The sequence below is a fragment of the Mytilus galloprovincialis genome, chromosome 12, assembly GCF_965363235.1.
Source record: "Mytilus galloprovincialis chromosome 12, xbMytGall1.hap1.1, whole genome shotgun sequence".
Taxonomy (NCBI): domain Eukaryota; kingdom Metazoa; phylum Mollusca; class Bivalvia; order Mytilida; family Mytilidae; genus Mytilus; species Mytilus galloprovincialis.
The window spans coordinates 76723915-76751048 of record NC_134849.1 but is presented as its reverse complement, the minus strand read 5'-3'; the positions used below and the strand labels follow the sequence as shown (position 1 = coordinate 76751048).

The 27134-nt window shown below is 32.3% G+C and overlaps 1 protein-coding gene and 1 pseudogene across 1 annotated transcript in view; one reads left to right on the top strand and one right to left on the bottom strand.

The window, feature by feature from the left end:
- The window catches only part of LOC143053769 (uncharacterized), a 251196-nt gene that overhangs the window by 202668 nt on the left and 21394 nt on the right, over positions 1 to 27134 (top strand). Inside the window, exons 10-11 of the mRNA XM_076226548.1 lie at positions 17060 to 17090; positions 26629 to 26894. Coding sequence (XP_076082663.1) covers positions 17060 to 17090; positions 26629 to 26894 — 297 coding nt within the window. The remainder of the gene's footprint in view (positions 1 to 17059; positions 17091 to 26628; positions 26895 to 27134) is intronic.
- LOC143055151 (uncharacterized) lies at positions 18974 to 21871 on the bottom strand (annotated as a pseudogene).

Below are 27134 nucleotides of genomic sequence, written 5' to 3'. Positions count from 1 at the left end.
ATAAAAATAATTAATATTTAATAGTTTTTGAGAACTTAAACTGTTCAATGATAAAGCTATCAAAAGTCAAGAGAGAATATTCCCCCAACAAAATTTCAGTGGCTAATATCTCGAAAACAAGCACATTGACCTATATATTGTTTTTGCACTTTTGATTCCTATATTAATCCCCTATCAATATTAACTATTTTTTTGAAAAGTTAATTATTTTAAAATTGAGAAGCGAACTTCCTTAAAAATTACATCATCATAACTCTTCTTATCCATACCAAATAACACAACTCTTCTTATCTAGACCAAATATCATAACTCTTCTTATCCAGACCAAATAACATAACTCTTCTTATCTAGACCAAATATCATAACTCTTCTTATCCAGACCAAATAACATAACTCTTCTTATCTACACCAAGTAACATAACTCTTCTTATTTAGACCAAATATCATAACTCTTCTTATCTAGACCAAATATCATAACTCTTCTTATCCATACCAAATATCATAACTCTTCTTATCTACACCAAGTAACATAACTCTTCTTATTTAGACCAAATATCATAACTCTTCTTATCTAGACTAAATATCATAACGTTTCTTAACTAGGCCAAATATCATAACTCTTCTTATCTAGACCAAATATCATAACTCTTCTTATCCAGACCAAATAACACAACTCTTCTTATCTAGACCAAATATCATAACTCTTCTTATCTACACCAAGTAACATAACTCTTCTTATTTAGACCAAATATCATAACTCTTCTTATCTAGACTAAATATCATAACGTTTCTTAACTAGGCCAAATATCATAACTTTATCCAGACCAAACATCATAACTCTTCTTATCCAGACCAAATATAATAACTATTCTTATTTAGACCAAATAAGATAAATTTTCTTATCCAGACCAAATACCATAACTTTTCTTATCCAGACCAAATATCATAACTTTATCCAGACAAAACATCATAACTTTATCCAGACCAAATATCATAACTCGATCTTCTTATCTAGACCAAATAACATAACTCTTCTTATCTAGACTAAATATCATAACTCTTCTTATCCAGACCAAACATCATAACTCTTCTTATCCAGACCAAATATCATAACTCTTCTTATCTAAACTAAATATCATAACTCTTCTTATCTAGACCAACTATCAGAACTCTTCTTATTCAGACCAAATATCCTAACTTTATTCAGACCAAATAACATAACTATTCTTCTCCAGACCAAATAACATAACTCTTCTTATCCAGACCAAATACCATAACTTTTCTTATCCAGACCAAATATCATAACTTTATCCAGACCAAACATCATAACTTTATCCAGACCAAACATCATAACTCTTCTTATCCAGACCAAATATCATAACTCGATCTTCTTATCTAGACCAAATAACATAACTCTTTTTATCTAGAAAAATGTCTAGACTAAATATCATAACTCTTCTTATCCAGACCAAACATCATAACTCTTCTTATCCAGACCAAATATCATAACTCTTCTTATCTAAACTAAATATCATAACTCTTCTTATCTAGACCAACTATCAGAACTCTTCTTATCCAGACCAAATATCCTAACTTTATCCCAGGGATCTCCATGGCCTGTTTAACGATGGCGCCCCGCCATCGTTCAAATGTCTTGCGCCATCGTCAAATGACTCGCCCCATCGTTAAATTATCTTGCGCCATCGTTAAATTGTCTTCCGTCATCGTTCAAAACTTCATCTTTTTTTGTAGCCCGACTCCATTTTTTTAATCAATTATAATCAAATGCATGTAATTGCATAACCCTTAGGCTTTTTATGTTATAATCCAACACAGTTCTAACGCCTGAGGGATATCCGGATTAAGATCGCTAATCACTTGTACCTGAGCTTGTACAGGTAGATCAACAAACCAGACAGGAGAATACTATCTGAGGATAGACGATCCATTTGTCGAATTAATCAACTCAGCAAATGATTATGATAATTTAGATTAAATAAATAAATTAATAATCCAGTTACAAAATAACAGTTTAACAAGTCGAACACGTGCTTTATTTTGACTTACGCAATCAGCATCCCCTTTTTTAAGAAGTACAAAATAAGACGCAAAACAGTAAATATTATTTCATTGCAAATAACTCGAGTACTGCTGTAACGATAATTTAGAATTACTTTAAAAGTTTAAAAGTAAAAACTTATAAATATTTCCTGTAAAGAAATATCGTATCGTAATTCCGAATTCATTTCGTATATTACAATCAAATTGATACATCCGCGTTTCCGGTTTCTATTCAGACTCGAAAGATGCATGTTGCACAGCATCAATTTGTCAGATAAAGTCATTAAAAACCTTTTCATTTGCTTTACAAATCTCTTTAACCTTTTACATTAACCGTACGAATCGTTTTGTTGTTGCTGCAAATCAGCCATACCGGTAATGGATTCTGAATTTGACAGTGTCCATGAAAAATAAGCTCCACATCATATGATTTTTAACCCCCATAACAATTACCAAAAATACAAGAAATCTACATGGGGACCTTCATGACAGCTTTTGGTCATTCTCGACTAAGGGGGAACCATGAAGACTTAGCATTTGAATGGTTAAAAACGGCAATAAATGAACATATTGATACTTCTAATTCTATAATGAAAATTCAAATAAACATAATTTAAATAAGCAATGAATTAGCATGTTCACCATTCCTTGTATGGAGGGATAACATACTTCCGATCGCGCTACACTGTACAGCGTAGACACGGTTTGTAATGGTGAAAGTTCCTCCATGGTTCAATTTTCATCCATGGAGATCCCTGTATCCAGACCAAATAACATAACTATTCTTCTCCAGACCAAATAACATAACTCTTCTTATCCAGACCAAATACCATAACTTTTTTTATCCAGACCAAATATCATAACTTTATCCAGACCAAACATCATAACTTTATCCAGACCAAACATCATAACTTTATCCAGACCAAATATCATAACTCGATCTTCTTATCTAGACCAAATAACATAACTCTTCTTATCTAGACTAAATATCATAACTCTTCTTATCCAGACAAAACATCATAACTCTTCTTATCCAGACCAAATATCATAACTCTTCTTATCTAAACTAAATATCATAACTCTTCTTATCTAGACCAACTATCACTACTCTTCTTATCCAGACCAAATATCCTAACTTTATCCAGACCAAATAACATAACTCTTCTTACCTGGACACAATATCACAACTATTCTTATTTAGACCAAATAACATAAATTTTCTTATTTAGACCAAATATCATAACTTTTCTTATCAAGACCAAATAATATAACTCTTCTTATCCGTACCAAATACCATAACTTTTCTTATCCAGACCAAATATAAGAACTCTTCTTATCTAGACCAAATAACATAACTCTTCTTATCTAGACCAAATATTATAACTCTTCTTGTCAAGACCAAATACCATATTTTTTCTTATCCAGACCAACTATCATAACTCTTCTTATCCAGACCAAATATCATACTCTTCTTATCTAGACCAAATACCATAACTTTTCTTAACTGGGCCAAATATCATAACTTTATCCAGACCAAACATCATAACTCTTCTTATCCAGACCAAATAACATAACTTTGTCCAGACCAAATAACATAACTATTCTTCTCCAGACCAAATAACATAACCCTTCTTTTCTGGACCAAACATCATAACTCTTCTTATTTAGACTAAATATCATAACTCTTTTTATCTACACCAAATAACATAACTCTTCTTATCTAGACCAAATATCATAACTCTTCTTATCTACACTAAATAATATAAATCTTCTTATCCAGACCAAACATCATAACTCTTCTTATCTACACCAAATACCATAACTCTTCTTATCCACACCAAATACCATAACTCTTTTTACCTAGTCCAAATATCATAACTCCTCTTATCCAGACCAAATACTATAACTTTTCTTATCCAGACCAAATAACATAACTCTTCTTATCTAGATCAAATACCATAATTTTTCTTATCCATACCAAATATCATACTCTTCTTATCTAGACCAAATATAAGAACTCTTCTTATCCAGACCAAATATCATAACTATTCTTATTTAGACCAAATAACATAAATTTTCTTATTTAGACCAAATATCATAACTCTTCTTAACTAGACCAAATAACATAACTCTTCTTATCCAGACCAAATAACTTAACACTTCTTATCTAGAACAAATATCATAACTCTTCTTAACTAGACCAAATAATATTATTTTTTTGGTTCTCAGCCTCTCCAAAAGGTTAACTTCATGATTAAAAACATTTCTTTTTAATTTGGAAAAGCTTTAAAATAAAGAAAAGTAAAGTTTACTTTTTAAAAATCTACTTGATGTAAAATAGACCCTCAAATAACCTATATTCATTGCTATACCATGTATAATTATCTTTCCCAGAACAAACATTAAAATCATTTGCATTCCCTGTCATAAAAAAGCAAAGAAAACATTGAGGAAAATTTTGTATCCTTTGCACTTCAACAGTATATAAACTTAACCAATATCATTACATACAAATGTATGAAAATACATGTACATATAAATGTTGCTTTTTGCACACAAGTTGAAAATTAACCAAGATCAGAATATATCAACGAAAAGGGTAAATGATAAATCTAAAATGTCTCTTTCCCTTTTTGTGATTGAAGCATAAAAAAACCTTGCCCCTGTATCATTAAGGATGTACTTAGGTGAGGTTAGGTAAAAATTAAGAAATTAAGAAATTAAAATTGATACTATAAGCTGGTAGAGCATCTATTAAGGATGGGGATAAGCTAAAAATATTGATAGGTCATGGACCTCCCTTTCGAGATATTTGAGATTTAAAATATGGCGGGAAAAAGCTGACTTGGACTTTTACCTTATATATGCATTGGTACTATTTGGGTCTCAAAACAAAAGAAAGAAAATTAAGAATTTTCTAAAATTTTGGTAAATGACCTTTCATGAGCTATTATGTCTAATATGAAAAAATAAAAGGGAATAATGGGGCAAAATATTTTACATTGTATTGTATGGAAAAACACCAAGGAGTCCGAACATTTAGCACAAATTCAAAAATCTCACCTAAGTACATCCTTAAGTGAAACTTAGAGCCAGGTAAGTTTACATGACATTAATATTGCATATTATTTCATTCTTCATGAAGAAAATCAAACAGTTTTTGGATAACTCTTGTACATTTAGTTACTCTCACACTTCCCTTGTTAGACCTTTCAGCAAATAAAGCTTTAAGTCCATCTATGCCATCTCGATGTACTGCTAACTTAAGATGAGCAAATTGAAGGTTAGATTTGGATGCCTTAAGTGCACAAGATTTTGAAATAGCTTTACTATTTATAGCATTAGAAAAGGTGGTCAAGTTTTCTTGGATAACATGAGAATCATCAGGATAACTTACAGGTAATGAAAATTTTACCACATTATCCTGAAAATTCCCTCTTTCAATTACAAGTTTGTATAAAACTTTGGTGTCATGAATAGCATTATGAGCATCGTAGGTTTCACCTAAGAGCTCTTTGACAAGAGATGTCTGACTGTATGAAGACATACCAGGAACAACACTTTTGAATAAATCTAACGTATCACAAAAAGCACAAACATGTAAGCAAAATTCATTCCACATATTATAAATACGCAATTGATTATACAAAACATGAGTATCAAAACTTTTGATGTTGTGACCTACAAGAATACATTTATGAGGAAAACTTGATAAAAATATAATAAAATCTGTCAATGCCTCATGAGCCAACTTGTATTGAACTGCAGTACTGTTGTGAAACATCTTATTTCCATTTACAAAAATTTGTGTGACCTCTGATGCTTCTTTTGATATTGGCTGGGATGGGAAAATGTAAGTGCTGAAATCCACAGATTTGGAAAAGGCTGCTATTTGGGTAATGTCTGATTTCCTACCTAAAATAGAACAATAACAAAATGCATCTTTGATGACAAGGGTATTAGTGAAATATTAAAACAACTTTTATCTGGCTTCATACATGCACATTTACACACTTTATAAAGCCACAAAATCTTGCATTCAATTATTATTGACACATGTATGTATGCACGTCAATTAAGGTGAATATAAAATATAATAAGTAATGAAAATCAGATATGTATAAAAGAGACAGCAACTGACCAAAAAAAAATGAGGGATGTTTGACACTAAATCTGTTCTGAACAAACAATTACATCAGACAATAATTTTTTTTTTTTGGTACACTGTGAGCAAAACAATGTTTTTAAAACTTTATTTTATACCTCATGGACTTTTTTTTCTTCTTAGTCTTACTTATTTTTTTTTATTTTTTTTACCATGCAGATTATAGATTAGACGGTTGGTTTTCCCGTTTGAATGGTTTTACACTATTAATTTTTGGGCCCTTTATAGCTTGTTGTTTGGTGTAAGCCAAGGCTCAGTGTTGAAGGCCGTACATTGACCTATAATGGTTTACTTTTATAAATTGTTATTTGGATGGAGAGTTGTCTCATTGGCAATCATACCACATCTTCCTATATCTATAGACATTATGCATGTTAAAGTGTAATTTGCATTTTTCCCATTGAACTTAGATTAAAACTTTAGACGTTAATTTTACACTTACTGAGGCCAGTTGTCTCTAAATCAAAAACTACTACTGGTGCTTTGATAATAGGGATCTATATTATAAGTACGTCTGAGTCAGTGACAACCCTACAACAGATGTATCCATCGGATCGCCATCAATGATGGTGATACATGGCTGTGTACATAATGTATATACAACTCGTCTAAACATCAACCCAACAATGTTAGATCTGTAAATTTGCTTTCGCAAATTTTTATACGCCCGTCAAAATTTTGACGGGACGTATTATGGTATACAAATGTCCGGTGTCCGTCCGTCCGTCCGTCTGTCTGTCCGTCTGTCCGTCTGTCTGTCCGGCGTAAACATGTCGCACCGTAACTTGAGAACGACTTATCCAAATTTCACGAAACTTAACATAGTTGTTTCTTATGATGGTCAAATGATCTGTATACTTTTTGGTGAAAATAAGATTAAAACTTTTTGAGTTACGGCACTTTGTAACTAAAACAGGGGTGTGTTTTTTTCACATGTCGCACCGTATCTCAAAAACGATTCTTGATTATGGCTCAAAACTTCAAACACTTCTTAGTTATATTAATCCTAATATCTGTATACTTTTTGTTGATGATTCAAAATTTTATTTTTGAGTTATTGAGTATTTTGTAAAAAAGGGGGAGGGTTTTTTTACATGTCGCACCATATCTCATAAACGATTTATGATTATTACTTAAAACTTTACACATGTCTTTGTTTAATTAATCTAAAGATCTGTATACTTTTTGGTGATGATTCAAAATTTCATTTTTGAGTTATTAAGTATTTTGTAAAAAAAAGGGGAGGTTTTTTTTTACATGTTGTGCCGTATCTCAAAAACAATTTATGATTATTGCTTAAAACTTCACACACTTCTTTGTTATATTAATCTAAAGATCTGTTTACTTTTTGTTGATGATTCAAAACTTTATTTTGGAGTTATTGAGTATTTTGTTAAACAGGGGAGGTTATTTTTTACATGTCGCGCCGTATCTCAAAAATAATTTATGATTATTGCTTAAAACTTTACACACTTCTTTGTTATATTAATCTAAAGATCTGTATACTTTTTGGTTTTAATTCAAAATTTTATTTTAGTGATAATTTAAATAAACAGGGTTGGGGGTTTCACATGTCCCGCCGTGTCTCAAAAACAATATATGGTTATTGCTTAAAACTTTCTCAGAAACTATTTATGATTATTGCATAAAACTTCCACACAAGACGTCGGGCGTATCATGCGCTCATGGCGCAGCTGTTTATTGGTTCTTCCCTCGCCGGGATTCGAACCCATGCTACTGTGATATCGTGACACCAAATCGCCTGCACTGCAGCCGTCCCGCTAGACCACACGACCACCTGGGCTCTATATATATAGAGAGAGAGAGAGTCTGTAAGAATCTACCAACCAGTAAACTTAATAGGTATTGGATCATCAAAATTGACAAAAATATATACTTGTATAAATAAACCAATTGTTCAGACGTTTCGGCCATTGGCCTTCTTCAGTTATTTATTATTCCTCTAAACTACATGGCTGACATTTCTTTTTTCAAACATTGAAAAGATGTTATAGATAAATGTCCTTGGAAACATCATGATGTCATAATACTCTAACGTCATAATAACATGACGTCACAATACTTTTGTATGAATGAAAGTTAAATTATATAAGTTTTGATCAATTAAAGTCATTCCTTTTTAACATTAATTCCAAATGGTCTAATTGTATTTAATTTTTGCATCCATTGTGCCTCAATATATCTCCTGTAATTTGCGGATTTATCGTAAATCTGTTGCAGAACCTGAACTGTGATGTCCTCTTTACAATGATCCTCTTGGTTAAAATGTTCTGCCACAGCTGTATCTCTATCATGTCTGATATCTGCTAGATGCTCTTTTATTCTTTCGTTGAGTGATCTTTCTGTTTCTCCAACATAGACATAGTGGTTACATTTTTCACAGTGAAGTCCATAAATAAGGTTCCCCAGTTGACATCCATGAATGTTCTTTTTGAGGTTGAATGTTTTATCTCCGAGTATAATTTTTTCTTCATGTCTTTCAATATCGCAAACTTCACATTCTTCTTTACATGTTTTGTTGCTGTTGTAGTTAGTACATTTTTTGGTGATCTTATTTAGTTTTCCATGTACAATTATGTCTGCTAAGTTTCTATCTCTTCGATAAGCTACTAGTGGTGGTTCTGGAAATATTTCTTTCATCAAGTTACAGTTATGTAAAATATTAATTCTTTTTTTCACAATGTCATGAATATCAGGTAGTAAATCAGTAAAGGTTACAACAAGAGGTATGCGTTCTGATGTTTTTTTAATTTTATTTTTTCTCTGTAATAACTCTTTTCTATTTAAGTCGTCTGCTCTTTTTAGTTGGTTTTCAATAAATTTTCCATTATAGCCTCTTTTTCGCAGTTGTAATTTTAGTTCTTGTCTATGTTTTTGATAGTCATCTTCATTTTCACAAATTCTTCTTAATCGTAATGCTAAACCATAAGGAATTGCCTTTTTTACATTTTTTGGATGGCATGATTTGCTGTGAACATATATATGTTTATCAGTTGGCTTTGTATAAAGGTCTGTTGTTAATTTACTATTTTTTATTTTCACAAGTGTATCTAAGAATTCAATCTGATTGCTGTTGTACCTAAGTTCCACCTTTATTTTGTCATTTATTGAGTTTGCAAAGTCCATAAATTCTTTGAGTTTTTGTTCGCCATGAGTCCAAATTCCAAAACCATCATCAATGAAGCGTTTATAAAACAATGGTTTCTCTTTGAATTTTTCCAGTGCTTTGTCCCATTGTCGCATATAAGTACAAGCAAAATTTTTTCCTAGTTTTGACCCTATAGCCACACCTTCATTTTGCAGAAAATCTCTGTCAATCAATTTGAAGTTATTCCCCTCTAAAACTAATTTTATCATTTCTAGGATATCATTGGTTGGTATTTCTTTATTTCTTCTGGTGTCAAGAGCTATTTTACATGCTTTTATTCCTTCTTCTCTAGGAATAGATGGGTATAATTTTACAACATCGAAACAAAACAATATGCTGTTTTTTGGTATTGGCTGTTTTACTTTTGAAAGTTTATTTAAAAAATCGGTAGTATCTCTAATATAACTTGGTGAGTTGATAACATAGTTATCTAGTTCCTTTTCTGCTATTTCTGCAATTTTTTCAGTGGCAGTACCTATCCCATTAACTATTGTTCTGTATGGTTTGTTCTGTTTGTGGATTTTTGGGTTGCCTTTTAATTTTGCTGGATGTGGATGTTTTGGTATCAAATAAGTTTTCATTTCCCCAGAAATTGATCCCTCTTTTTTCATTCTATTTACTAATGATTTTACCTTTTTTGTAATTTGATGTGTCGTGTTTTGCTCTGTCTCAGAATAAGTATCATTGTTTGTTATTTCCTCTTCTAGTTTCTTAAAATATTCTTCTTTGTTGATAACTACTATTCCTGATCCTTTATCTGCCGGCCGTATAACTATATCATCATCTTGTAAAATATCTTTAAGAGCGTTTTCTTCTTTCGTTGTAAGATTTATTGATTTGCGCTGTTTCAGACCATTCATGACATCTCCTTTAACTACCTCTATGTAAGTATCTAACCAGATGTTTTTTCCTGGTTTTGGTGTAAAATCTTTATTTTTTCTACGTGTTTTGCTGCATTCTGATTTCTCTTTAACTTCTTCATGTTCCTTGATGTTGTAAAAATATTCTTTTAGTCTCATTCTTCTTTCCCATTCTGTTAAATCTGCTAAAACTTTACCAATGTTTACCTTCTTTTGAGCAGGAATGAAAGACAATCCTTTTGATAACAAGGACATGTGTTCTGTATTTAGATTTTTACTGGACAGATTAATGACTGGGCAACTTGTATTTGTGACTTCGTTTTCTTGAACACTTTTCTTTTCTTTCTCCGGTCTGTACGTAACTGGTTCTATGTCTTTATTACTATTATCTTTCATGTTAGTTTGATCAAACCAATCTATCTCATCATTTTGTACCTTTCTGTTTCCAACCATGTTCTTTTGTTCTTGAATGTTACTTGTTGTAAGATGAATCTGCTTACATACACACTTTTTCTGCTTAAATTTTAATAAATTAAAATGATTATGTAAATGCTCAATGGCTATCCATCTTTCTTTATCATGTGCACCATTCATTGGTGAATATTTTATCCATGTAACTGCTCCATCTACTTTAGTTTTTATTTATACAATTATAAAAGGTATGTTCCCTATTGGAATTTTGAAAACAAGGAAAAATATATACATAAATAAAGAAAATAAGACAAAGTTTTGAAATGTGCATACTGAATCAGATATGAATAGGTACATGTAGCATATAAACTGATGTAGTTATAAATAAAGTATCAAGTTGTTTTATCTTGCATATATTTGTTGATTCGCCTGACCCAATATGAAATTTATTGACCCAATAAATTCTCGTATTAGGACAATTGAACAATGTATAACTTATAATCTCTGTACTGAATGTTTTCCAAATAATGAAAATTATAACAAGCTTCAAGAAGCTAAAATTAATCGGTCACCTGGAAATCCTGATTCACATCAATAAATTAAAGTTATTAATCTTGCATTATTTTTTATTTCTCAGAAATTACAACAATAATTAATGTACCCAATAATTTCTAAATTAAAGTAGTTTGAATTAAAAAGCCAAAAGCTGCTTCAGTGACTGTATTATACATTGATCATCTATCTTTTAAACTTTTTTAAGGGCTAATAAAGGGTGCATATATTTATACCTCACTAACATAGGCATATCCTTCATTCTTTTGCAAGATAGAAGAATCTACCCTGTAGCCCAAGCTTGCTGATGAGGAGTAGTGCTTGGCTTTTGGAGCTTTTGCAGCAAGCATGTTGTTGAAATTTTCATTTGCTTGTGAGCTTGACAGGGATGCAAGCTTCCTCGGATTAACTGACTCATTCCCCAAAAATATCTTCTCCAGGTCTGACCGTAATGAATCAGACGTCAAGTCTTACAATGAGGCAAATTACTGTGCTTGTATTTATCTCCTTCTTTAAGAAATCCACACCATGATCTATTACAATGGGCGTGGTCCCCATACATGTGCTCTACTATAGCTTTTAGGCCATTTTCCATTCCTTCAACATCTGCTTTATTTTGATCTATCATAAAAGAAAAATTCTTTAATATTGAATTCATTACCATGTCAGAAAGTTGCTTATGTTGGCTTTTAATTGCATATAACTTTTTAATTACATTCTTTTTGACATGATTTCTGTCACTGTTTTTTATCATCTTTGATTCAGGATATATCTTTTTCAGCCTGTCGAAACCAGTGGTGTCATCATCACCTGCAATTTCGTTGATGTCAATACCTTTGTTCTTAACATCCATTATCATCTGTACTAGCATATCTGGCTCCATAGCCTTTGCTGATCCTATCCAATTTTTTTTACAATTGTGCTCTTTGGGCTGAATCCCCCTTTTTGTTGCACTGTCACAGATTCTGCATTGCTGACATCTAAGTGCATGATGGACCACTCCTCCTGTATTTTTACCAATCAATGTTGATACCCCTGAAATCATTCATTTCAATTCAAACTAGCTTAAATAAAATTTTGAGTTTATAGGAATGAAAGCCCCATTTTGTAATACAATGTATTGTTAGAAATAAGCAATATCTGCATTAGTTCAAACTATAATTATTTTGATCAAGTTCATCTTACAGAAGAATAAACCCTCCTCCTGGTCTATTCTACCATTTATTTCCAAGCTTTATATTTTTCTTCAAAATCAGTTAAAACCTTTAAGTTGAATTATCTCCCCTTTTAAAAACTTAACAACATTATCTACCCCTGCAATAATCTGACTAAAAATGATTTTTTTTTTGCATATCTATGTAATATGCCTAGCATGGAAATAAGTGTCATTACCATAAATTATAAGGATTTAAGAACAAAAATTGACCTTCAAACTCATCTTTTATATAAAGGTTTCATGAAAATTCAGTTTAACTAATATATATGCAGAGAAATTATAAGATCTGAAAGAAACCTTTGGCAATCATAACACATCTTCAAATCTAAGAGAGACCATTGGCAATCATACCTCATCTTCTTTTTTATACTTGTGTGACAGTTAAAAATGGTAATGGTCGGGTTGTTGTCTCTTTGACACATTCCCCATTTCCATTCTCAATTTTAATGTTAAGGATGTATGTAAGTGAGTGAAATTAAAATAATAAATAGGACTATATGACCTTATATATCTAGCTTAATGGAAAATTAGTTTTTAAAATAGAATACAATAAAATATCTGATTTTTTGTTGAACTTTGTTCTTGTTGGATTAAACTCAATTAATGGCATGCCTGACAAACTGTTATATGCCCTTCCAGAACCCTTCTTTTGCCAGCAGGTGTCTGTTGATACTTAGATTCCTTTTCCTTCTTCATTTTCTATTGTAAAAAAATAAAGCTTTCATCAATCATGTTTATATATTCAAATTGTGACCATGACAGTTAAAGTTGCATCTGTGTAATTTGACTAATAACTGTTTTCAAAATTTATACATTTGTATGTTATTAATTTTTAATGAGGGTAGGTATGCTGATATTAAACTAAATCTTGGGTGTATTATTAAAACTGTGTTCTTGTGTGCAATATGACAGAATATGCATACATTTGAACATTTACCCAATTGTGTCCCCATTAACATATCATGGTACGTTTTAAGTGAACAGAATTTCCTTATAAATTTTAATGTGGTTAATCATATGAAAACCACTTGCATACATAATTAAAAAAACAAGCAAGGGCTAAATTATGAAATTTTACAAAAGAGATCAATGGTACATGTGTTATAGTGCTTTTGCAGGATTATTGCGGAATATTGTCCAAAGAAGAATCTCATTTTGCACAAAAATTTTCATCGCAAGCTTAATAAAATAAAATTTGTTTTTGTTTTGTTGTTGATGATAGATGCAATTAATTATATAAATTAGTGCAAAATGGGAATACTACATATGTGATATAGGTCAATATATTATAGGAATTTGTTCCATGCATTTTTTTTGTTGGTTTCGGTGCTCAATAGAAAAAACAGTTTCTTGGCTTGCATTTTTATTGTTACATATAATACCAGTGTATCACAAACTGTAAGACAGAAATATTTTGAGTTTTTAGGTGAACATGTAGCAGTGTAGTAGAAAATGTCAAATTTATTTTTTAGTCAGACAAACAAAAGACTTGATTGAATTGTTTTACATTGTCATTTCTGGCTTTTTAGAGCTGACTATGTGGTATGGGCTTTGCTCATTGTTAAAGGTGCTACAGTGATCTGTCATTTTGGTCTCTTGTGGAGAGTTGTCTCATTGGCAATCATTACACATCTTCTTTTTTTTATATGTAAGACCAATAAATGATTATCATGATTATACTAATTTGTTGTTTTTTCAAACCTGTGTTAATATTTAAACAACCAATTGCTTCTTCTAGTAAGTATTTATGTTCAGATTCTTTTGCATGCCTCTCCAATACTTGGCCAACTTCATGTGCTCTAGCTTTCAAAGATTTAGTATCTATACAGTGAACATTCATTGTTGAAAGCAGATTGTTAAGCTGGGTTTCCCCAATACCAGCATGGAGCATTCCTGTATAAAATTAAAATGTAATTAACAGAATTGATAGATTTGTAAATATTTGCAACTACATGTGTATACATCATAATAAACCAATTTTGTGACAAACTATTTCATTTCACTTCCATAAAACTCATATCAATATCTACATGTGTATGAAGGTTGAATAACATATTAAGAAATGATAGGTTGTGCCATCTTTGCAAATCAAGAGACATAGGTGATGAATATCATTATGTTATGTGGTGTAATGCTCTAAATAAAAAAAAAGAGATTGTTACCATACTATTGTACTCTTCGTCCAAATATTTATAAATATCAACAATTGATGAGCTCTAATAATTATATTGTTCTTGAAAAACTTTGTGGATTTATAATTTAAAATTATAAATGTGAGGGTCACTCCTCCTGGTTAGTTTGTAATTTAATGTTTATGTTTGTATTGTTCACATGTGCTTCAATATTTAATGTAATTGTTTATATATTCTCTGTAACTATGTAATTTGTAGTTTATGAGAAATAAAATTCATTCAATCATATTTTTAGAAATCTAGATACTTATTTGGTATCATAGGCATGCATTAAAAAAAATCTGACATGAATAAATATAAAAGTAGTCAATACTTGTCATGACTTTATTGAATATTCAAAGAATATTACTTATTGATTGGTGAATTAAACTGGATGTGAGAGGGCAGGAAGGGAGGACTGAATTACAGAAAAATGCCTTCATATTTCTAATAATAAAACATTGGTAGGACGAATCTTAAGTTACATGTACAACAATGTATTTGAAAAAAGTTTGCTAATTGAGGAATATTATTTAGGTCACTTCCTTCTATTAAATATCCATGAGAACATTTTTAAAATCAAAATTTCACTATACATGTAGAATAACTGTTTTTATACATCTGTGTTGAACAAAATATTGGTAACATTTGAAAGAGGCTTAGAAACTTGGGAAATGCAAGGCCTCGCATACATTTCAATCAATTTTGCCCGAAAACACAAATAATTTACCTATGCTTTTCAACAATGAATATATGTATTGCAGAGCTTTACATCATGTACATGTTTATGTACTGACAAAAATTCTACAAAGGTTTTGATTCATAAAAACAACTAAATAAAAAGTGCACCTGTTGCAGCTTTTGTATTAATGTCGAAAGTTCCACATCCTCTTTTGCTATTACCACTATGATGAGTTTTCCCCAACTTGATTTTTGTCACACCACCACATTCAGGACATTGGACATACATCAATCCTGAAAATCCCAAAGGTTTAACTCCTAATGCATTGTAGAGATGAAGGGTTGACTGACAAGACTGACAGTGTTTTAACTGCTCGGCCACAAAACCCAAATCAACTATGAACCGGCAATGGCTTAATGGAACAAGATCTGATGGGATGTAGTCAAATAATAGTTCATTTTCAATGTTTTCCCCTTTATTTACTTCAGTGTGGACTTCAATCTCAGAAAAAAATTTCCAAAGGGTCATTGTCTAGTACCAGCGGTAAGGTGTATGTGTGGTCAAGATTTACAAGAACCTCTACATGTACAGAAGGCATCTCTGAATCTGCTTCTTCATTATGATCAGAAGTAGGGGGGTCTGAAAGTGAATCTTTGAAGTTAATAAAGTTATTGGCCCTAGATAACGTGTTTGCATTTTTGAATCTTCCTAATTGAGATCTTTCAGCCATCATTCGTAAGATTATAGCAGACGATTCGATATTAATTGTACTTACGGCAAGCAGCAACACCAAATAAAATTACTTGTTTACCTCCCATGTTTTCTGTCATCTACTTTTAGTGCAGAATCTGTGTGGAATTGCTTCATAAGCTACCAGGACGAAGATCAGATTGTTAATTTACAGATCTACATCGCAGTATTTATAAAAAGCAGTCCACTTTATCACGATTACAGTTTCTTTCTCATTTTTTTCCATTCTTCACCATGTTGTGCGAGTCGCCATGGACGGAAGTATACAATTTGCAGCAATCAAACTGAAATGAGATTATTTGTTTGAAAATTGAGTTGATAAAATAGGATTATAAAAGCGTTTCTAATAATTTTCACAGATATAAAAAAAATAATAAGTTACAATGTTACTTTGATAAAATTTTACGACAGTTTACAACACTATGCGCAACTTGTTGCGCAGAAGGCGCGAAAATTTAAACACCCGATCTACCTTAAGGGTCCAAAATTAAACTTTATTTGATTTTATCAAAAATTGAATTCTTGGGGTTCTTTAATATGCTAAATCTAACCATGAATCTAGATTGTGGATAATGGACCATAATAGGTAATGTCCAATTTAGAATTTAAAGTTTTTAAGTGTAAGTTCTTTGACCACATTCATTATGTGTCAGAAACCTGTGTTGTGTCAACTTTTTAATCACAATCCAAATTCAGAGCTGTGTGAAGTTTGAATGTTGTGTCCATACTTTTCCCAATGTTCAGGGTTCGAACTCTGCGGTCGTATAAAGCTGCGCCCTTTGGAGCATCTGGTTGTAACATATTTTGTTATATATATTAAGCATATAGTGGCGCATCCAGATCGTTTTACAAGCAGAGGATTGACTGCCATAAGGGGATTTCTACAGTCATGCTTCAGTGATTTAATAAACCAAATTTTCCCCATAAATAGGGGGAGAGTCCGCCTGGAACCGCCTATATATATATATATATATAGCTATGATTAAAGTTTATTATTTGTGTTTCTTATTTTATATTTACAGAAGCAAGAACAGTGTGAGCCAAACTGTCCAGGTGAGTATTCTATTGGTTCATAAACAATGTACAAATGTATATGTGGTCAAAAGAACCTGTGTGTGGTCAAATTGACATTCCAAGTTTTATTGCAGACTATGCTTAATACTAGCATTTTTTTTTAGCTCACCTGACACAAAGAGGCAAGGGAACTTTTCTTATCACTTGACCTCCGTCATCATAGTCGGCCGTTTACTTTTACAAAAATTTTCTCCTTAAACCACTGGGCCAAAATTAAAACAAAATTAGCCTAAATCAACCTTAGGGTCTCTTTTAAAAAAAAAAATCCTATCAACTAAGATAGCTGCCGAATCAGATTCTATATAACCTGCAATATCAGATGCAACCATTGTTAAGTTTATGCCACTAAATTGGTAAACATAATTGTAGTTTTCAAACGGATTTACGACGGATATATGGGTAATTAATTCATTTGTAATTAGGGGATGTATGGGGACAAACAGTGTCTGCAGAAAAATATTAAAACTATTTGACAATTTTTTTTCTTCAAATGTATATATGTTGTCCACTGGGTCTTAGTAAAAATTGAGTTCAATTTTTAAGATTTATGTATTTCTCCTTTTTGAGTTAACCATAGTGCTGTTGAAGTTGAAATAATCTTTCATAAAAATATAGTATATATACTAATACACATAATTAACAGCGCCTGGTGATGTTTAATAGCCTGACCTGTTTCGGTCCAAAAAGGACCTTCATCAGAGGCAGAATGGTGGATTAATGTTTGCATCCTATTTATATAGATATGGTAACTGGCGGTTGAGTTAACTGGTGGTTCAGAATCAACCGGCAGTTGTGTTAACTGGCGGTTAAGAGTTAACCAGCGGGTCAAAATTATCCACTTTAAAGTTATCTTAACAGGTTCAATTATCCTTTCAGTGAAAAATTCCAATGGGATTTTCCATGGTTATTTATATTTAACTAATGTACATGTTACAGTAAACTGTTTTTACATGTTACGGTAAACAGTTTGACATTATACGGTAAACATGTGACTTGATGATATAACCAGATTTTATCATTGGGTAAAGGGTGTTTTAATAATTTAAGAAGTACATGGTAATCATTTAGTCTTGATCTTTGGCTTATGATACACCTAGATATCAAGTCTTGGAATAGTATTTCATGGTAGTCACGTGATCTTGATATTTGACTTATGGTACACCTAAATATCAGATCTTGAAATAATACTTCCTAATAGTCATGCAGTTTTGATCTCAGGCTTATGACACACCTGAATATCAAGTCTTGACATAGTAATTCATGGTTGTCATGCAGTCTTGATCTTTGGCTTATGATACACCTTAATATTAAGTCTTATAATAGTATTTCATGGTAGTCATGCAGTCTTGACGTTTTAGCTTGTGATACGCCAAACCATCAAGTCAAACTATTAACCAGGCGATGTTAATTATGTGTATAATTAATCTACAGCATTTAGAAATAGGCCCCTCCCCCCCTTAACCCTTAAACTGACAGTATAATGTGTTGGAATCTAGACCGGATTCAGAACAGATGCAGAATAGCATCTGACCTACTCTGCTCGGAATGCAGTCTAGAAACCAGTGAATCCAGTTGGGTACTAGTAAAACAAACACACGTTTGGGAAAAGAACCACAGTTTAATGCTTAGTTTTTCATATTAATAAAACCACAAACAACAGTACAGTTTTCAAACAATACACAAATTAATTAATGAACAATCTGTGGTATTCCATATAAAAGCTAACATATTATACAAAACTGTGTGTTCTTGTAAGTCAAACTACTCTAAACATATTTATATACACAAAATAAATTGACAAAATAATAATAAACCAATATTATGCCTTTTAAAGGGTGGCTGAGGATGGGATTTAAAATTTTCTAACTGCAAAAATATAATGCTTCTGCTTCATGCAACTGAATTAGCTTGAATGCCTATAAAGACGCGCAATTGTTAGAACAAAGACCCAACATTAATTAATGAACTATCTGATTGGACATTTTTGAAATGAGCGCTCTATTTTGATTGGTTCTCTTACTAAATCTCACTAAACAATTAGGGAACGAGATTTCAACCGCAGCAACTAAGAAACCCCATCTTCTCATTGGTCTAAAAGTTTGCATTAACATACAAAGCTAGGGGTACACTCATTTCCATAAATGACCGTATCCTGATATAAAGTAACTTAATATGTTGTAGATAAACGGCAATGCAATATCAAGGATGAATTACATTTCACTAATTTTTTACTGTGTATTAATACTCAATTTTTATTTAACAAAAATACCACATTAATCTACAGCATTTAGAAATAGGCCCCTCCCCCCCTTAACCCTTAAACTGACAGTATAATGTGTAGGAATCTAGACCGGATTCAGAACAGATGCAAAATAGCATCTGACCTACTCTGCTCGGAATGCAGTCTAGAAACCAGTGAATCCAGTTGGGTACTAGTAAAACAAACACACGTTTTGGAAAAGAACCACAGTTTAATGCTTAGTTTTTCATATTAATAAAACCACAAACAACAGTACAGTTTTCAAACAATACACAAATTAATTAATGAACAATCTGTGGTATTCCAAACTTCCCAAACATGTAAAGTGGAACCAGTAGGGGTAGGTAAGTATATTTTCATTTCCCAAGGGCGGAAGCAAATTTATTCATGACTTTCTGTTGATGAGCAAAGGACGGATCCAAGTATAACTTATATGCATCTGATTTCCAATCACCCTGAGATTGAATATGATCAGCTGGTATCCCACATTCTAAGGCAAAGGAGGCCCCCCCTCTACGGAAGCTATGTCCCGAGTATTTGGTGCTGTCATAATTTAACAATGATAAGTAATGTTTTAGCATTTTTACAAAGGTGGCATAGGTAAGAGGCGTTACCTTGCCCTGCACTAAGTACAAGAACGCTGGTGATTGGGAGCTTATGGCTGGTACCTGCTTGAAATTAAGAAGGAGAGCCTTAGAGGGACATAAATGTGAGTTCTTCACTCTTGGAAGTGGGATTTCTAAAACACGCTCTGAAAATTGTATGGTTTTGGTTTTCATTACTCTTAATTGTACACCCTCCGCATGAAAAAAGATATCTTCTCGCGATAACTGTTGCACAGTATCAAAAGCGGAAAGAGACGGAACAAATAAATTTGACTTTCTTAAAAAAAGAAAAGAAGGCAACCAAGCAGGCTGTCCAAAAGCATAAGTCCTTACTACTGCTTAATGACAAAAGAGTAAATATTTCATTTAAAATCTTTGGCGTTAAAGGCAACTTGGTATGAACTGTGCATCCTAATACACGCTTAGCACCTTTTAGTGCTGAATCCATAAAAAATGACTCCAATGGAGATGTAATTCCTGCTTCTAAATGTAACAAACGGATAATTGACAAGTAGTTATTTATGGAGTTAAACTGTAGTCTGGCAGACAAATAGGCTACATATCTTGCCAAGTTCACAGGGCTCAAAGGAACAAGGGCAATAATTAGTCTTCTACAGAATTCCATATAGGATTTTAAATAGTTCTGATATGTCTTTTTGGTAGACTCAGCATATGTATGATTTCTAAATTTTGCCACAATACTATCCAGTGTTGTCGTCTCCTTGGATGCCAGTAAGCCTAAATAAAAGAAAACGAAGGGCGTTACTAGACATGTGCTTAACCAGATCTCGTACAAACAATGGTGGTTGAACATAAAATCTCAAAAAATTTTCACAGTAAGTTAAATCATGTAACCGCGAAATGTGATCTGCAAGTACATTTTCTTTGCCTGGCACATGCTTAGCTATGATATGAAAGTTGTATGTTGCTGACAACCAAAACAACTCACGCAAAAAAGACATCAAAATTGCATTTTTTGATGTACATTTATTAATGCAACTTACTGTAGCCGCATTATCACAGTAAACTATAATACGCTTGCCACACCAATTTTGGGCCCATCGCTTTACTGCCAATGCCACTGAAAACGCCTCTAACTCATTAATGTGTAACTGTGTTGCAAAGGGGTAATCTTCAACCCAGTTAACATAAAACCAATCACTGTGGTAGAAACCCCCTGCACCTGATTTACAAGCATCAGTCACTACTGAAGTGATAGGAATTTTTGCCAAGAAAAAGGACTTCCCATTAAAAGTTGACATAAAGTCATGCCACCATTTTATATCTTGCAATATTTCACCTGACATACGCAGTTTATGCCAATCCTGCTTTAAGCGCATTATGCCATTTATGATTCTACGGAGAAAAAACTCTCCCGCCTCGAACCACTGCTGACGCCCAATTAAGCTTCCCCGCCAGGGATTGCAATTGCTTTTTTGAAGCATGTTTACGCAATAAAAATTCAGCAAGTTCTGATTTTAAATCAGTTAATTTTGATAAAGGCAACCTAGTCTCAAAATTGGTAGAATCTATCTCAACCCCCAAAAACACAATTTTTTGACATGGGTCTGTAACTTTAGACCAGCTTATACAAAAACCTAATTTTCGCAACAATGCAATTAATACTGCTAATGCCTGAGCACAACGCTTTTTTGTCCTCTCGCAAATAAAGAAATCATCTAAATATGCTACAATGGTGAAACCTCTGCGCGACATCATTCTACGAACAGCTTGAGACAATCTATGAAAAATGCCTGGTGCTAATTTGGACCAAAATGGCCAATAAAAGTGTATTCATGACCATCAGGAAATGCCCATTTAAGCCCAGTTACCTCTTGACTTTGTTTACTTATTTTAACAGACCTGTACGCAGCTTTTAGGTCCACTTTGGCCATATAAAAATTCTTTGACACTAACTTGCAAGCATCATCTACTGTTTGAAACCTTTGTTTGTCAAATTCACCAGCAAAATTATTAACTGCAGAACCCATTGGTCTACTACATTTGGAGTTAAAGTGTTTAGAGACCACTTATGTCAGTTCACCTTTCCTATATTGCCTCTGGAAATAATCTTTCAATTTCCAATTTTTCTTTTCTTTGTTTGAAGAATTGGTGTGTTTGTTATTCTGCAAAAGCTAATTTTCTGAGTCATATATGACTTCTCTTGAACTGAATTTTAATGTACGTATTGTTATGCGTTTTTTCTACTTTGGCTGGAGGTATAGGGGGAGGGTTGAGATCTCATAAACATATTTAACCCCGCCGCAATTTTGCGCCTGTCCTTAGTCAGGAAGGAGCATCTAGCCTTTGTTAGTCTTGTATGGTTTTTAATTTTAGTTTCTTGTGTATAATTCGGAGTCTAGTATGATATCCATTATCACTGTCCTATTATACATATTTTTAACGGGCCAGCTGAAGGGTGCCTCCAGTTGTTGGAGTTTCTCGCTACATTGAAGACCCATTGCTGAACTGCGGTTGTTGTTTGCTATTTGGTCGGGTTGTTGTCGCTTTGACACATACCCCGTTTTTCTTCTCAATGTTATGTATAAAATTGTTTTATTTTGTCTGTTTAATTTCAACTTGATACTGCTGGGGGTTCCAGAATTGAAAATTCATTTGATAATAATATATTATTTATTAAGGTTAAAATGTTAGAATTAAGATAAGATAAGTTGTAGATCTATATTAGGAAATGATTAGTTTTACAAATGAAAGAAAAAATATTGGGAACTATCAACTATATACATACAGTTTTATTTTTATTTATACATTATGTGGAACGGGGACACAATTATTTGTCCCATTGAAACGCATTGAAAATTTACTCTTTGTACTGACGCCAGATTACATTTAAATCAATCAAAATGTTTACAGAAATTAAAACTAGAAAGCCATCCCTTTTAAATATATCGACATTGAGTTACAGAACTAGTGAAACAAAAACACTACACAATTGTAAACAAAATTTATATATTTTTTTCAAGAACTACATTCGTGGGTACCGACTGGTTGCAGTAACTGGGATCCTACTCCATGTAATAAGATAACACAAATCTGGTTACTTTCAATGCATTCACCCAATTATAATTCGAGTGACAGAATTATTTGAAAACCCTTATTTATATTTGATTATAATTTAAAAATAAATGTAACACCATATCTCTTTACATGGTATCTTATTTTAGAGTCTATGGTTCAAACCATATTTAGTTCATGGAAATACAGTTTGAGTAATTTCCATTTGAACAGAAATGTTTTTTACTAAAAAGTATTTCTTCAAAAATTGAATTCTTGGGGTTCTTTGTTATGCTGATTCTAGCATTGTACTGCACATTTTGATATTAGACCATAATAGGTAAATGTTCAATTCAGATATGTTCCTTTCTTTGGCCACATTTCTTTTGTTTCACTAACCAATGCTGTATCAAATAATCAATCACAATCCAAATTCAGAGCTATTTTAAGTATCGATGGTGTGTTCATACTTTAAAAAAAGTCTCCTCTGAAACCACCAAATCAAATTCAACCAAGCTTACGCTAAATAATTCTTACATGATCAAGACTACAATTTGTGTTTTATTTTCTGTTTCGTAACAAGCATGACCACTGTGGCTTAAAACAGAATGTAGGGGTTAAATGCAGTATTTTGCTTATGTTACAAAGACTAAAGCATTTAAAGCAAATCTGACGTGGGGCAAATAAGTTCATTAGGTCATGTTCAATCAGAAATTTTAAGAGGCATCTAACAAGACATAGTTGTGGTGCTGCCCCTAAATTTGTAAGTTTTAGGAAATTTTGGAGCAAATTGTCTTGCACTGTAATGGACACGCTAGACCACTCGGCCACCTAGGCTTCAAGATAGAAATTTCAGCTGATCTGTTACAATTCCATCTTTATGTCTTATAAATCATGTACTGTATTACGACTCTAGATTAAAACTGACGAGTAGAGGTAACCATGGTAACACCCAGCCACTGAAAGCTTTATTATAGTGTAGCCCAGGTGGTCGTGTGGTATAGCAAGCGGGTTACAGTGCAAGACGAATTGGTGTCACGAAGTCTCAATAGTATTACCTTAAATCCTGGCGAGGGAAGAACAAGAAATATTGACAGCAAATTTACAGATCTAACATTGTTGAGTTGATAATTTGTTTAGACGTATTATATATATATACACGAGTCTAAATTGAAAACTACGTTCAAACCTATGATTGCGTTGGATAAAAACCGCTATTTTTATACGTGTGCATGTCAAACAAATTTCATTGTAGAAGGGTCTAAAAACAGCACAAACAACATTTTCCAAGACCAAAAAAGTGAAAAAGTATAGTTAAACAAAACGCATTTGACTAACAGGTCGAACAACTGATGTTCTTTAACCCTGCTGACTGCCATTGACGATTGCCAAATAAAATTGATCACAAGATGTAACAAAATGGATCTGAATATAAATTTAATACGTCACAGAACAAAATTTTTTAAACTTGTGGCTACGATGTTGTGCCACAACATTCGGTGTCAATATTTCTTTAGTACACCAGATCTAGATTTCGACAATATATGTCTCTTCAGTGATGTTAGGGATCGAAACGGTATTTGGAAGGCCATATACTTTACTCTCAATTTAAGATTGACTCTTGAATTTTAAGAGACAATATAGGATGAACAGATCATAGAAACCGGAGGGAAAATATGATACATGCCCAAACAAAAAATATAAACGAGTCTAAATTGAAAACTACGTTCAAACCTATGATTGCGTTGGATAAAAACCGCAATTTTTATACGTGTGCATGTCAAACAAATTTCGTTGTAGAAGGGTCTAAAAACAGCACAAACAAAATTTTCCAAAAGACCAAAAAAGTGAAAAAGTATATTTAAACAAGTATATATAAGTGCCTATACATAGCAGCACATGACATACAAATCTATGGGAGTGTGAAACAAGTATATATATATGTATGAGGTACATTGCCTTGTATCACCATCACTGCTGGTGATATGATTAATAAACATGTTGTAGAGTAGTCACTTTTTCAGACGTACTTATATATATAAATGTAAAAGACAGCCTTTAAATCTTAAAAAGATTTTAACATGGGCTAAGTTTTATGACCCAAAATGGAATACAATACAAAGTTTCAAAATATAATGACCCTAGATGAAGGCGAAACATGTAGACCATAGCAAATAAAATCGCAGACCATTTGAAGTGTTGTTGTCAATTTAAAGTATTATTTTAATCTTGCATTCATTTGCATAATTTGACAACCCTGCATACATGTACCAAGGTATCCACTTCAGGGACTCTATCGAAATGATTCACATAGGCTTTGGTTCACCACATGGAATTTAATTTAATATTATTTATTCGAAAGGAACCGCCTTGCTACACGCGCTGATCTACAGGCAACCAGCATATACATGGACCAAAGATTAGTACATACTAGTACTTGTGACGAAATAACAACTGAACCAAGATGACCAACGGATGTCCAATACCACTGTATCATCTATAAATGCTAGTAGAAGAAATGTACCACAGGCGCCGATCTTAAATGAACTAGGAATTCACAACCATGCAATTAAACAGACCAACTACTGTAGACGATCTAAAAATTATATAGAGTCACCAAAGAATTTTAAACAAGGGAACATTTTTTGACAATTCTATTTTCCATAGCTGCGACCATAATCTTCCTGTTGTTGCCGATGTGCCAGGCAGTAGTAACCTCCAACAATGGCCAGGTTGGAAGAGAAGCCTTGCGAAGTGGTAGGAACTAATGGGAGTTCGTCCAATTAGATACCAAGCCTTTAGAACAATTTCATGTATCATATAATAGTAAAACGAACTCAAGTTACATTGTAAACAAACTTTAATTTTCTATATTTATCCTATCTATTTATAACTCTGTATTGCTACTTTCACTTTTTATTGTTTTCCCACCATGACGACGTCAAATTCAATGCACCACTTTGAGTATTTCAGGTATTAATTCTGTATAAAAATTGTCCTGATGAAGCCTTGCAGGCGAAACATGTAGACTATAGCAAATAAAATTGCAGACCATTTGAAGTGTTGTCAATTTTGAGAATTATGTTAATTAAAATGTTTACTTATTTCACTATTTTTTTTTATAGATATAGACTTTTGCACATGTGAAATTTCATTTTATGCATACATGTATATATATATATAAAAAGTTATAAAACACGACGCAAAGACTGCAAAGTTGTCTATATGTAGTTATTGCGTCATGTTTGGAAACTTTAAATTTGTACCAACATTTATGATATTTGCCTAAACTGGTTTGTTTTGTATAAATTTCAACATTGTGTGATAGTTGTATAATTAGAATAGATTCACATGATTCATTTTACATCGTGAGCATACTGATGAAGGATATCTGTTATCCGAATTATCTAACTTTCATCTGTTGAATTGGTTTTTTTTGTGATGTTGTACCCTTTTAGACTTGTTATATATTATATTTTATAGTGTACTGTATCATAATTATATGATCCATCGTAAGATTTATCGTTGGTTATTATTCAATCATTATCTATATATATACATTTAGGCTGTTAAATTTATGTTATATTAACTCGCAATCAACATTTTGATATCTATTAACAGTATTGTTTATTTACAGGTTTAAGTGAAGATGCTTTAAACCAGATACCGAGTGATGTTGAATTGTTGCGTTTTTCAACCAACTTTGAATTAAATCACATTGATGAATTAGTTATACAACTAAATTTGTCTAAAAAATGGACTGCAATCAAATACAATAACCTTAACAACATAGAGGCTGCAACGTTTTTGGTATTATCAAAGTGGAAAGAAAGGAAAAAGAAATTTAAAGATTTGGAAGAAGCTCTGGTCAGAATGAAAATATCAACACATGACTTATGTCAAGTAAGATTTCACAAAAATTATATAAAAAATGCATGTGTATTTTATATTTTCTTTGAACATGGTGTGGATTTTATGAGCCTGAATGTATATGTATATTACGGATTCCAAATGTGTTGAATAACAGCATTATATTCGTACACGATAAAATAATATTCCCAGCAAATTACAAAATCCTTCCTGTATTCTAACTATACGTGGTTTGATTTTTCAATGTTGGCGCTGTAAAAACAAAGCTAAATA